Raw genomic sequence first — 14,746 nt, forward strand, 5'->3', positions numbered from 1 at the left:
AGTATCCTTCTGTTAAACAATGTGCCGTTAAAAACTGTAAAATAAATTACAGTATGGTGGCAGTAAATTGTCAGTGTTCGGTCCATACTGGGCAGTGTCTTCTCAGGAAAATGAAACCTATCTTTTCCTATGTCACATGGTTTCTGGGAAATCAAGTGGTGTAGCCATTCAACTTTGGCTTTTCCTTTCGATATCACTCAATTGAAACTCATGTACACTCCTCTAATATGACATGCCATTTATTGAGAGCTGCTGGGAGGAGTTTGTTAGGGCCAGACCTATCATTAAATAGTACTGATGTCTCTATATAAAGAACAGTATCTGGTAGGATTCATAAGAAGGCAGCAGCATCTACACAAAACAGACAGAACTATAAGAAAAAAAAAACCCACACACAACAAGCAAAGGTGAGTTTATTATTGATTTCTGTAGTAGTGTGTGTGTGTGTGTGTGTGTGTGTGTGTGTGTGTGTGTGTGTGTGTGTGTGTGTGTGTAAATACCTGGTAAAATCTGTGCCTGTGTGAGTATGATGGGTAGCAAATTAAAGGAAAAAATTAACAGCTGATCCCTAAAGTGAAGGTCTGGGTCTGGGTTACCTTGTCAAGGGAAATTTAACATTTACCTTAAAGAGGATGAAAATGATGTTCAGCACTAATGAGAAATGTTAAATGAACAAATTAGATGTTAATCTCCAACTCCACGGACAAGGAGCACTGAAGTTGTTATGCCAGCACATAGTGTTGCAGTACTTAGCTAGGACAGAAACCTGTTGGTTTTTCCATGTCTGTATGTTTGCCGTACCGTTACACACCCATACTCGCTTTATTTGTTTTCAGTGAGGGTTCGTCAGCACTTTCTCTAGAAAAGGAGATCTACTCCAGTTATTAATTATACTGTGGTTTACCCTGCAGCAATATCATTTTCAGGTACCTGTTACACCAGGTACAACATGCTGTTTTATAACTAAGTTGCAGATTTGTACTCTTATGTTGCATTTCTACATGCAGCAACATAACAATGACCTCCCTCACTTTTACAGCTAGATAAGCAACATCTCCCTCTCTGATATTACATTTAATCTCTTGTTTTTAGCGCCCATATTTCTTAGTGATTGCGATATTTACCACATTATACTACAAATAAACTGTACAATTAAAAAAATGCAATAAAAAAATCATTTTTAAAGTTTCAAAATTAAAAGTACTCATTCAACATGAAGAAAACAAGTGTTATTCTGGATTATCATGGGAGATGTTTAATGTTGAGCTCAGCTGAAATACTTTTTGTTAATCCTCCTTGCAAAACAGACACTACAAATATATGATTGATTGATTGAATCTTTATTTTGAACATGTTGAAAAAGTACAACAACATAGAATTAAAAGAGTGGGAGTTTTTCTTTTCTTTCCAAGCTCCTTTGACTACGATGACCTGGATGACTGAGAACCTTCACAGACAAATCGATTGAGATAAATATTTTGAGTTGAGTCTTCCTATCAGCTTATAGCAGTCTACCCATTTTCTTCTGACACGAGTGATTATCACCCAGAGAAATGCTGCTATGATATTTTTAATTTTTTGGACCATAAGCAGTTTGAGTCAACTGCTGTTGTGATTTTGCACTATGTAAATAAAATTGAACAGAATTGAATTCTCTGTAAATACTGGAAAATCATGGAAAATCCCAGTAGATCATGTCACATTCGAAATGAAATAAATGAGTTTTCTTATCAATTCTGAGGCTCAGTTTGAATTTCAGCAGGTCATTCTGACCATGTCTATGTGCCTGAATGTTTTGAGTTGCTGTCATGTTATTAATGAGCAGGTCCATGTTTGTACCTGATAAAGTGTAGTGATTTTATACTGCACGCAGGGGACAAATAAATAGTTTTCTTTTTGTACTTTCATCTGTGATAAACTGAATGCATATATGATACACAGAACTTCAGTAAAATGAGAAGCTGATGAGATGGATGATCAAGATATTGCAGCGGCAGAGGAACACAACGACAGCACAGGAGGAGAGTCTGAAAACACGTCTGAAACACCTCCCATCAATGAGAGAAGTAATATGATCATATTATAGTGTTATAGTCAGACCTATTTAGACTATGCATCTGATTTTAGTTTAGAGACAATGAAAAATTATTAAACTAGTTAAATGTAACTTTAATTTATTTGTATATTTAGTTACTATTCAGTAAAATCATACTCAGACTGTGATTTTAATGGTTTCTGTATTGTAACATGTTCATGTTGTTCTTTTTCTTCAGTGGCTCCTGATGTCACACTTGTACTAATTGGTGACCCAGCTTCCACTGAGATCGGACCAAAGAACATTTTTCTTGACCATGACGACCAAACAAATGTGGAACCATTTTCCTCCAATCTGTATAATCTGTGTGGTCAACATGTCTGTGTCATTAACATGCTCGGTCTACAAACAAAGAAAATCCCTTTAAATCAGGGAGTTCATGCCTTTGTCTTACTATTACCCAACACTCTGCATAGCAGCCAGTACAGCTCAGGAGTGCAGTGGTTAGAGAGAACGTTAGGGATTGGAGCACTTTCTTATTTAATCACAGTGGTAACTCACGAAACAGGTGAAACATGTGAAAGTGCATTAAAGGAGCTGAAAACTAACACAGATTTCAATGAAAAAAGGTTCCACACATGTAACAGAAGTATGATGGATGAAAAACAGGTAGCAAATTTGTTAGAAAAAATAAATGTCATGGTCTCTGAAAATGATCCACAAAGCTACACTGGACTGATGTGCGCTGAAGATAAAGACCAAGGAGGACACCTGGAGGACAAATCCCACAAAGAAGAAAGGAAAAACTCAACAAACGAAAGAGGTACCTGCCTGTCTGTGTTTTAGGCAAACAAACTCTTGCACTCAGCAGTGGGTTAACCTGTGAATCTTAATTTGATTAGATACAATGAATTCGGTGACATTTATCTTTAGAATTGTCCTTGTAACCAAAATTTTATTCATTTGATAGATTTGTGCAAAAGTTGTGAGGGTTTCTGTCCAGAAAATATTAAACGCAGAGGTGTAGTGGTGTTTGTTTAAATAGTGGTTACCCATCTGCCTATGTCTACACACAAATGAGAGTTATTTGTTTCTGAGGCTGTTTCACCCCAGTGACAAATTCACATTGTTGTAGTTATGCATTAACTGAGCATAAAGTCGTCTATCAGACCATCTTCATACATACCACTTCTTTTCATTCTTTCATTTGAGATACCTGCCTCCTCTCTACGTACAGATGCGTTTGGAAGAACATAATGATTCTTCGTCAGGCTTCTCTCATGTGTCTTAACTGCCACATTGATGTCTGGGAGCTAGATGGGCTTAAATTGTAATATTACCACTCATTTTGGTATGATCATGGAGACACAAAACACATTAGCTTATTCGTGTTTTGATCAGTATTATTGCTGCTCCCCTTTTTTTCCAAGCGAGGATAGCAAATATTCAGTTTGTTTCAGCTGAAATTTGGTTGTTAGTTTAAGAGTAGGTTATTTCATGCAAGAAGGTTACTAAAGACAAAATAAGCAGTGTTGGGCAAGTTACTTTGGAAAAGTAATTAGTTATAGTTGTTACTTCTTCAAAAAAGTAATTGAGTTAGTAACAGTTGTGCAATAAACAAAGCTATTGCAGCTATTTACCTAAAAATGCATCCAAGGCCGGGATTTTTTTTTATAAGCATTTCAAACTATTCACAGAACAATCAGGTGTTCTGCATCAAATAAGATGCCACACAAATTATTTGTTCCACTCTAATAAATTATTTCAGTCCACGATACGATAAAGGAGAACATAAATACCCTGATACTTGCAGGGCATGTATCTGTTATGAAACGGCTGCGTGCAGACAGGAAAAGGACCCAAAGTGCCGTCTCCGGAGACAGAAAGTAACTCAAACCTATTGCTAAACTCAAAAAAGTAACAAACCTGAGACTCCAAGGTGAACTTACGCCAACAGAACACACAGCTAGATAAGGGTAGATCACAACACCGACAAACTGAAACACAGGGCTTAAATACACAGAGGGAGCAATCAGGGAATGAGTAACAGGAGGGAAACACCGCTGGGGCAAATCAGGCCTAACGAGACAAAGGAAGCACAACCAGACGCATTTACATGAGACACGGACTTTCAAAGTAAAACAGGAAACATAACACAGAATGAACTTACACACAGACTCACAGGCAGGCACTACAGAGGGAACAGAGACGTGGGACCAGGGCAGACACAGACACTGACTGGACACGGGGATATAGCAGACAGGGGAGACAGCAACTAAGGATTACACAGAGACATAAACCATAAGACAGAACTGTAACAAAGAAACCAAAGACTAGAAATGATAAATAATATAATAAACTCAAAACTCTGGGTCAACAACCCAGGCATCCTAACAGTATCACACGTCCTGTTTTCCACCTGGAGACTGTGTTTACACGGCAGTCTGCCTTTGGTGGCTTTTTAGCAGGACCTGTGACATTCAGCAGTCGCCTCATTGTTCTGACGTACAAAAAAAACAAAAAACAAAAAATCAACTACACAACACACTAACTACACACAACAAACATACTAAACATTGACTTTAATGACTTTCATTTTGGTTTATTGTAAACTACAGTACACAAATATCAAATTATGAAATTCAGTTCATCTGTTTGTGTGTTTTAAATTGAACTATTCAAACAAATTTAAACCAAAATAACATACAAGTATTAGGGGGTAAACACATAATTATGGCATTTCCTGTATGAGGCCTCTGTGGTGTTTGCCTGGCCAATTTCTAGTTACTAAAACAATATATCATGCCTTTACCACTGAAAATGTGCATATGAAATGAGCAGTGACTGGTTGCCTTGATCTTGGATTGTAAAATAATTATTTTAAGACTTGTACGCTGATCAACTGTGTGAAATTTTTGACAGCTCAAGAAATGTATAATTGAGTTGTAATCACTTTTTATGCTGTGGCAAAGGATTGAAATTCACTGTCGCCCAATGGACATGCCCTAATCGATGCTCAAAAGCTTTAAAATTGCTTTGTGCCATCAAAGCTCAGGTCCTCCACAACCATCTGCAACCACTAAAGGGTAACATTTTAATGAAAATTGGATTTTATATAAATAGGAATAAGCCAAAAATGGAAATGGTGACAAAATACTTATGTCAGCTGCTCCTCAGAATCAGAATCAGAAACTTTATTGTCATTGTCACAAGAACAATGAAATTAAGAATGGTCCCCGATCATTGCATCATCCCTAGCAATATCAAAATATAAATAAAACAATAAAATTCAATAAATAAAATAGATAGAATACTTAAAATATTAATAAGACGTAACAGTAAAACATTCACATACATTCCCACACACATGCTTCAGACCGTGCATAGATTAACACAAGAGTGGTGTGATGGACATTTTTTTTGTAGTATTCAGATGTGTTATTGCAGTTGGATAACAGCTGTGTTTGAGTCTATTAGTCCTTGCACTGATTGCCCTGTACCGTCTGCCTGAGGGCAACAGTTCAAACAGGGAGTGGCCAGGATGTGAGGTGTCTTTTATGATGTTTTGGGCCTTTTTAAAACAGTGGACGTTGTGTAGAACTTCCAGTGTGGGGAGAGGGCAGCCAGTGATCTTTTGGGCGGTGTTAATGATCCCTTGGAGTGCTTTCCTCTGAGCCCCTGTGCAGCTAGTGTACCAAATACATATGCAGTAAGTTAGAACACTGTCAATGGTGGCTCTGTAGAAGGACACCAGCAGTCTCTGTGTGATGTTATTCCTCCTGAGAATTCTCAGGAAGTACACTCTCTGTTGGGCCTTTTTCAGCAGCTCGGAGGTGTTCACACTCCAGGAAAGGTTCTCCTCTATATTGACTCCCAGGAAGCAGAAGCTTGCCACCCTTTCTACACAGTCCCCATTAATGAATAGTGGTTGGATCTCTGCCTTTTTCCTTCTGAAGTCTATTATGAGTTCTTTGGTTTTTGAAGTGTTGAGGAGGAGGTTATTGGCCTTACACCATGACGTCAGCTGCTCCACCTCGTCTCTGTACGTAGACTCGTCTCCCTTGGAAATGAGCCCCACCACTGTGGTGTCGTCTGCAAATTTCACAAAGATGTTGCTGTGGTGGCGAGGAGTGCAGTCGTGTGTGTAGAGAGAGTAGAGCAGTGGACTGAGCACACAGCCCTGGGGTGAGCCAGTGCTGAGACTCAGGGCTGAGGATGTGTGATGGCCAACTCTGACTCTCTGTCTACGGCCCGAGAGGAAGCTATTGATCCACATGCAGGTGCTGTATGGAAGCCCCAGGTCTTGTAGCTTGGCCACCAGTTTGTGTGGAAGGATGGTGTTAAAAGCTGAGCAGTAATCCACGAAGAACATCCGCACATAGCTACCATGCTCTTCCAGGTGTGTTAATGCAGCATGGAGTGCTGTGGCTACAGCGTCTTCCGTGGACCGGTTTGCTCTGTAGGCAAACTGGTGTGGATCTAGGCTGCGGGGCAGGGCTGCTGTGATGTGTCTGCGGACCAGCTTCTCAAAGCATTTCATCACCACTGGGGTGAGTGCCACCGGTCTGTAGTCGTTCAGGCCGGTGATGTGGGGCTTCTTAGGCAAGGGGACTATGGTGGAGGACTTCAGGCAGAGTGGGACAGTCGCCTGTGCGAGGGATTTGTTGAAGATCCTGGTGAAGATCCCAGCCAGCTGTTCTGCACAATCCCTCAATATTCGACCTGGCACACCATCAGGACCCGCCGCCTTCCTCGGGTTAACAGCCTGCAGCATGCACCTCACCTCGTGCTCTTCCAGGGTGAGGGGGGTGCTGCTATGGGTGGCGTGTTGCTGCTGTGGCTCCAATACCTCCGGTACCATGGTCTCAAAGCGGGCGAAGAAGATATTCAGCTCCTCTGCCAGCTGCAGGTCACCGTCCGCAGCTCCGAGATTGATCTTATAGTTGGTTAGGTGTGGCAAGGCCTCTTTATTTACAAGAGGTCACCAGAGCAGATGGATTCATATATTTGATTTGGCAGAAATTTCACACTGGGTGCCCTTCCTGATACAACCCCACCCAAGGTTTTATGTCTCCTCCCTGTCTCCAACCAGAGATTGTTTGTGTGTTAGGAAAATGTGTTAACCACTATACTACAAAGTCCCAAAGAACAAGTTTGAAAGCTTTGCAGCAAAAACTAGAGAATTGTATTATTGTATTACTTGTATTAATAAGTGTATTACTTTCATTGATTTGACTTTTTGGTTCCACTTTAAACTGTAGGAACTTCAGATGAGGAGGTGAGTGTAAAGGAGAACATCAGTGGAAACAAGGAGGTAAGAAAGTCATCATTTTTTTCATATAGGACATTTTACTTTACTACACTATATAACATTATAATTTCTTTACATAGAGTACATATTTATTTGCTTATTTTCTGCAGCCAGTGAAGGTTTCTGGAGAAATCAAAAAGAAGAACTCATGTCAAAAACAAACCGAGATACTGCTTGGCAGACTTCACCTTCAAGACAAATTTCAAGATAAGTTTCCACCAGCAGATTTTCTTCAGATACATTCACCTGTGAAACAGAACCATGTGACATCTGAGAAAGATCTAGCTCAGATGTTTCTTCACAGGCTGATGATGTTAGACTACAGAGTCAGATACATTCCTGTAAAATCAGACAGTCAGACAGAGGGGAACCATCCAAAACCTGTTCAGGTGATTGACATAACTGAGGAAGATTTCAGTAATTTGGGGGCTTTATTAAGAATGGGTGCAGGCACACATGAGACAGAACAAACTCATTTGCATCCAATGGATGTTCAGATGGCAGTATTTCACTGCTCAGACAGCTTCCTTAAACAGATGATGATTACAAAGCTCTCTCAGTGTCAGTATGCCTTACCTTTACTTGTCCCTGACCCAGTCACAATGGAGATCGAGTGTCCTCTGTGGACTTTCAGACAAATAACAAAAACCTGGAAGGTAACTGAAGACGGCTCAAACATCGTCACTATGAAGAGTGTTCCAGTGTGCAAAGCTCAGACACCCTTGGTGTCATTTTTCCGCCTGGGTTCTCTGTCAGTGTCTAAATCTCAGCTGATGAACACTTTGATCAACGACCGTCACAGCACCTTCTTCCACAGAAACTGTCCAGGAAGCACCAAGTCTCGATATCTGATGGATGGTGTGGCAGAGATTGCCTGGTACTGTCCTGCTGGAAAACCCAATGATGCCTTCAATGACTGCATTGCTTTTTGTAATCTTCATGGTGATGCTCTGTTGACTGAAAAACGGCGCGACATACTGATTGAAAAATCTTCCATCAATATTATTCTTTTTGCTTCTCTGCAAAAGCATGAAGAAAGTCAATCATTTATATCAGGTCTTTTTAAATCTCGCAAACCTCTCATTTGTCTCTGTGTTGATGACTGTGATGTTGTAAAGACAACAACTGGACAATACATCATAGGTCTCAAGGACAGAAGCCAGTCAGATGTATCTGAAGAACTGAAACAAATCATTAGAGAAGTTTTATCTGTAGATGGATCCAGCTTGAAACCATCTTTCCAGCTTGAAATGATGGCTGAGGTCTCTGGAATCAGAGTGGATGAAAGCGTCCCAGCCTGTCAAAGAGGGAAATCTGCTGCTATGATAATAATGGATTTGATTAAAAAGAATAACATGGATGTCTCAAAGCTGAAAGATGAATTCCTTCCTTATCGAGGTGATCTGTGGCATCAGTGGAGCAAAATACACAAAGAACTGTATCATCTCAGAGGAGACATCGAAAATGAGAAATGTAAAAAGCAACAACAACTGATGAACATACGCCAGAAACAATGCGATGCTTCCTGCAGTAAACTGATGGAGTTGTTCATTGAAAGTCTCTCATCTTTGCCACTGACAGACAAACAGTATTTTCTGAAATGGATTCAGATATTAATAGATGATCTCTCCACAGATGAGCTTTCCTCAGTTCTCCAAAGTTATGATAAAAAGTGGTCTGAGGTCTTGGCTTTAAAGAACAAATGCAATAAATCAGATGTGTTATCAATAAAACAAACTGAGCTTGAAGAAATTTCCAGAAAACTGCAGTCTGCAACTTTTGGTTTGGAGCACATCTTCAGAGAAATGGGACAGATCTATGAAGCTCATAGAGCAATAGAAGGAGAGAGCAGACACACTGACTGGTCTAAATACCCTGAGCTGGCTGCACAGCTGATGATATCAGGACACCCGATGGAGCTGATGGATGGTGATGCAGGTCACGTGCCTTTAACATGGATCTCCAGTCTTTTAGAGGAAGTCATCAAGAAACTGGGGGACCAGACAGTTTTTGTGTTGTCAGTTTTGGGCGTACAAAGCAGTGGAAAATCGACAATGCTGAACACCATGTTTGGGTTGCAGTTTGCAGTGAGTGCAGGCAGGTGCACCAAAGGTGTCTTCATGCAGATGCTCAAAGTATCAGAGGAGATGAAGAAAGACTTGAAGTTTGACTATCTTCTAGTGGTGGACACTGAAGGACTGCGTGCTCTTGAGCTGGAAGGTAACACCACTCTTCACCATGACAACGAACTGGCAACATTTGTTGTTGGTCTGGGAAACCTGACACTGATCAACATCTTTGGAGAGAATCCATCTGAGATGCAGGACATCCTGCAGATTGTTGTTCAGGCTTTTATGAGGATGAAGAAAGTTAACCTTTCTCCCAGTTGTGTGTTTGTTCACCAGAATGTTACAGATGTCGCAGCAGCAGAGAAAAACATGGAAGGAAAGAGACGCCTGCTAGAAAAACTGGACCAGATGACCAAACTAGCAGCTGAAGAGGAGTTTTCCAGTGCAGAGTGCTTCAGTGACATCATTGAGTTTGATGTCCAAAAAGATGTAAAATACTGTGCCCAGCTATGGGAGGGCAGTCCACCCATGGCTCCTCCTAATCCAGGTTACAGTGAGAGCATCCAAGAAGTGAAGAACACCATCCTCTCTAAAGCTTCAAAGTCTGCTGGGATCACTCTCACACAATTCAAAAACAAAGTCCAGGACCTGTGGAGTGCCCTCCTCAATGAAAACTTTGTTTTCAGTTTTAAAAACACACTTGAAATTGCAGCATACAGAAAACTGGAGTCCCAGTACGCAAACTGGACCTGGGCCCTGAGGAGCAACATGTTGACCATTGAAAACCAACTTCATAACAGAATTGAAAATGGAAATCTTGACAAGGTCGAAGCAAACTATCTTAAAAAAGAATCACATGAAACACATGAAACAATCCAAACGGAAATGACAACATACTTTGAGGAGGACAAAGACAAAGAAATCTTGGCTCAATGGAGAGGCCGATTTGAAACCAAAATTAAAGACTTTTGTGATGAACAGGAGAGCACAGTGAAAAGAAAACTGGATGAAGTTATTCAACAGAAGAAAGCTCGTGAAAAGCTGGATGATGAGAAGAAGGAGTTTGAGGACAAGCTGCTACAGAAGAGCAAAGAGCTCGCTCAGCAGCTGAAGGATAAGGCCAATGACGAAGAAGAGCTAAACCAACAGTTCAGCTCTGTTTGGAGTGACTGGGTCACTGAATTGACAGCAGATACTAAACCTGTTGAAGACATCAACTTGAAAGAAGATCAGTTTATTATCCTTAAAGAACTTGGTTTTGAAGAGACTCTGATAAATGAACGCAAACAAAATGGCAGTTACAAGGATATGTCAAGGCTTGGAGATTATACAGATTATGTCATCCTTCCAAAGAAAGGAAATCTCTCTGACACAAGTGAATCAACTCAAGATATTGAGGAGGATAACAATCACACAAGTAGACCAGAAGAACATGTTTCAGGACCTGTCAGAAATGCTTGGGAATATATAAAAAAAACATTTAGATACAATTCAAAAACAAAAAAAAACCAACATAAATCACACAGTGCTTTATCCTGGAATGAACAGCAAGAGATCAGACTGCTTATTGACAAAGCTGACAAACAGTCACTTGATGCAATTAAAGACAAACCTGTGGCTACAAGAGGCTACACACAAACTCACTTGCACGAGGTGGCCAAAAACGTAAAAGAAGAAGTGAAGAATTTCCCAATGATATATAATTTGAAAAAGGAGTTTACAGTCGATCTCATACTGTATGTGTTTGACAGAGCAGAGAGTTGGCTTCTAGACTCCCAGAAGAAATTTAAAATGAACACAGATGCACTGACTTATTTAGAAAGCAAGAAAACACAGTTTTACACAGTCTTTAGAAGCTTTTGCAAAGGAAACTCATCTGCTGTTGTGCTTGCAGAATTGATCTGTGAAAGGTTGAAAGCTTCCACTGTTGAGGCTGTCTGTAACAGGACTGCCATTGGTCTGGCTGGAGAGATGAGGTGTAATTTCCCAGCATTCAATGGGAACAGGCTGAACTTGGAGAAACATGTGCTGAAGTCACTCGCTGAGAATGAAAACTTTAATGATTTCATCACCTACATCAGAAATCCAAGGAGACAAACAAAAGCTTTTATAAAAGCAGAAGTAGAGAAATACATCTTCATAGACCACAGAGATAAAACTGTGAATATACTCAAGAAAAATGTTGATGATGTCAACTCACTGATGAGTCAAGCTTTATCTACAGCAACACAGAAAGTCCAAACTCAAGAAGCAGACATAAAGATGTGGCTGACGGAATTTTCTAGTTTGCTAAAAGATGAGTTAACTCTTCATACCATTTCTTCTCAAAACTTCAGTGACATCAATGATTTTGAGTTTCTGAAGGAAGAGATAAAGAAAAGACTCGATTCCATCATTGAGCAAACTAGCAGCCTCTCTTTGGGGAAACTGAAGGAATCCAGGTTAAAACCTGATGAAATCCTCATTGATCAGCTGTGTAAGTGCTGCTGGGTAACGTGTCCCTTCTGTGCAGCTGTTTGTACCAACACCATTGAAGGTCACAGTCCTGATGACCACAGCGTCCCTTTTCATCGACTCTCTGGAATCAAAGGATGGCACAAAAGAGGCACAGTGGAATTCAGCGTCAATTTTTGCACAACAAATGTTGCAAGTGATGGCAGATTTTATCCTCATCATAATTCAGAGAAATCTGTTCCCTATAAACTGTACAGAACTGCTGGTCCAGAGTATGCTAACTGGAGAATCATCCCTGATGAGTCTAAGCTGGCGTACTGGAAGTGGTTTGTGTGTCGATTTCAAAATCAGCTGGAAGGGTACTATAAGTACAAATTCCAGGGAAGAGGAGAGATTCCTAGTGAGTGGAAAAAAATCCCTAAGGATGAAGCTATTAAAAGTCTGGATGAAATGTGTTAAAGCATCAGAGAAACAAAACCCTTCAGTTTTGGTTTCACATTGTAACTCATTACTCAAATGAGTAGAGTTTTTAGTGTCATAAGTAAAAGTGCAGGGCTTGTAGAGATGACAGCATTGCTACAGGGAAGCAGAAGTAGTGTCTGAGATTATACTGTTTTTTAATGTGATAATGGCTTAACATTTAAAAGTATTATTAATATGTTCTTTTACAATAAATACTTTCTCTATGGATTATACTGGAACAAATAACTTGATTTTACTTTTTTCTTTTCAGGTTCTTTTGTTCAGGTTGTTATAGATCATGTAAAATTATAATTCTTCATTCCTTTTTTTGTCTTTCACATACAATAATAATATTAATAATAATAATATATTCTCAGTCATCTGAATTTGTTTCAAATTGATTTTCTGTAATGTTTTTGTCATCATGTTTAAATAATGATATATATTGATCCTCATATATTGATTCTCAGTTGGTCTAATCACAGTTAGAGAAACACAACTGTTTTTTTATATTACATGAAAATTCATTCACAGATTTAAGGCTGATTTGTTTTGTTTACCTAGTTGGTACATTTAAAACTAGTTATCCAGACTGAGTTTACTTAAATTAGAATTTTATCCTGTTTTTCTCCATTTTATCCTGAATATTTTCCTAACTATTGTTTTTATGATAAAATCTTTTTACAGGTTTTTATAAGTGTGCCATTCAGTAACAAGTATAAGATGAACATTGGTGTTATCTGTGTGCAAATGCGTTATGATAAAATAAAAGACTTTCTTTCTGACATGCAGTGAAAATTGTGTGGCATTTATATACTTAGAACTGAGTCTTTCTATTTTGTGTTTGTGTGGGTTCTCTTCAGGTACTTTCTCCCACAGTCCAAAGACATGCAGTCAGTGGGGACAGGTTAATTGGTAATTCTAAATTGCACTTAGGTACCCTTAACATGGGTAAGCGGAAGAGGATGGATGGATGAACTGTTATAGGACCTGCAGTCTTCATCATTCAGCACTTGCCCTTCTTCTATTGCACTTTTATCTTTGTGATTGCTAATAGTTATGTTTCTTGGTAATTCTTGTTAGGCGGATGTGATTACTATGTGGTGGCTAAAAGAAACAGAGTTAGGGGGCTTTTTGGTGTTGTGTTGTTCTGTTTGTTTATTTAAATTATTATAGGTTAAGGTTTTGTAGTAATAGTTTTAATGAAGTGCCAGTAAAAAAAAGACATGTTCAAGAGCAGAAGGGGTGGGCATTTGTAAGTACTTATCAGCTGTTTTTACTGTTTTATAGTCTAAATTTAGTTTCTCCCACACAAAACAGCTTTCAAGCACTTCCACTGACAAATGGCTGCAATACTAGAGTATATAGTCGCAACGGTAGAGAACGTGTTCAGTAAACCTACCAGTACAACAGCATACAAAACTGTATTACAAGTTCAGGTCTTCCATGAAAAATTCCTAATTTAATAATTAAAGGATAAAATTAGCTTGATAAATACCGAAGTTTTTCGAACTACCACTTTAACCTGTTTTGCTCAAAATGACGTCATAGCTACTGATGATTTAAGGTCATGTCAGTCAGACCTTTCTCCAGTTGTATTTTGATGCATTATGATCTCTGCAAGATTCTGGCACAGATTTAACTAACCATAAATAGGCAGAGTAACATAACTATAAATCGACAGAGTAGAAGATAAACCAATATTGATTATAAAATAAATAATCTTGAAAGAAAATAAACATTTGTTTTAATTAACGGTCAAAAAATTAATTCCTAAAGAAAGCTATTACAGCATTTTCCACATTTACTCATAAGTTTGACCTCCCGATCTACTGCCATTGATAAAAGCTGACGAACTAATAGCGCCCCAGAAGTTCAGAGGAAGGTTTCTGCTGCCCCCTGGTGTTTGGCTGTAGTATATGCCTGGATAGAAGCATTTACAGTCTCTACCAGTGTTGACATGCAGGTGGAGCCCTTAGGTTCCTAAACAAGATCACAAATCACTCGCAGCTTTCACACAACCGCGCCATTTATAAACTCGCACCTACTGTTCTAAAAAAAAAAAAAAGCAAAAAAAAACAAACAAAAAAAGGACAGTGGTTGGGGGTGATGGTAAGAGGGTTATGCACTGCATTTTCATCATTTATCCCCCAATCATCCAACATACTGAAAGAATAGGTTCCACCTTAAGATATGTGCTGATTTAAGGAAATAAAGCAGTTAAAATTAAAATTAACACCTCGCTCAAAATGTACCTTAAAGGAATAATTAAGCATATAAGTACAACTGCTCAGTATATGCTTGAGGCAAATGTTGTGTTACCTTAGTTAACACAGGTCTGTGTACTTTGCTGCAACTCTGGTAGTCTTCCTTTGTGGTAAGGCCAACACCTCACTGGGTGCCACAGTCCTGATT

The 14,746-nt window shown here is 39.2% G+C and overlaps 1 protein-coding gene across 1 annotated transcript; it reads left to right on the forward strand.

The window, feature by feature from the left end:
• The first annotated feature begins 330 nt into the window (after positions 1-330).
• LOC309718753 (interferon-induced very large GTPase 1-like) lies at positions 331-13,129 on the forward strand. Its single transcript, XM_082554288.1, has 5 exons — positions 331-407; positions 1,942-2,066; positions 2,274-2,858; positions 7,297-7,349; positions 7,457-13,129. The coding sequence occupies exons 2-5, from the start codon at positions 1,970-1,972 to the stop codon at positions 12,326-12,328; spliced, it is 5,607 nt and encodes a 1,868-aa protein (XP_082410414.1). The 5' UTR covers positions 331-407; positions 1,942-1,969; the 3' UTR covers positions 12,329-13,129.
• The last annotated feature ends 1,617 nt before the right edge of the window (positions 13,130-14,746 follow it).

Source organism: Aulonocara stuartgranti (genome assembly GCF_965226115.1).
Source record: "Aulonocara stuartgranti genome assembly, chromosome: 2".
NCBI lineage: Eukaryota > Metazoa > Chordata > Actinopteri > Cichliformes > Cichlidae > Aulonocara > Aulonocara stuartgranti.

Coding starts and splice junctions, on each gene's coding strand:
- LOC309718753 (XM_082554288.1), top strand. CDS start 1,970: ATGGATGATCAAGATATTGCAGCGGCAGAGGAACACAACGACAGCACA. Junction 2,067..2,273: donor ACCTCCCATCAATGAGAGAA/GTAATATGATCA, acceptor CTTTTTCTTCAG/TGGCTCCTGATGTCACACTT. Junction 7,350..7,456: donor ACATCAGTGGAAACAAGGAG/GTAAGAAAGTCA, acceptor TATTTTCTGCAG/CCAGTGAAGGTTTCTGGAGA.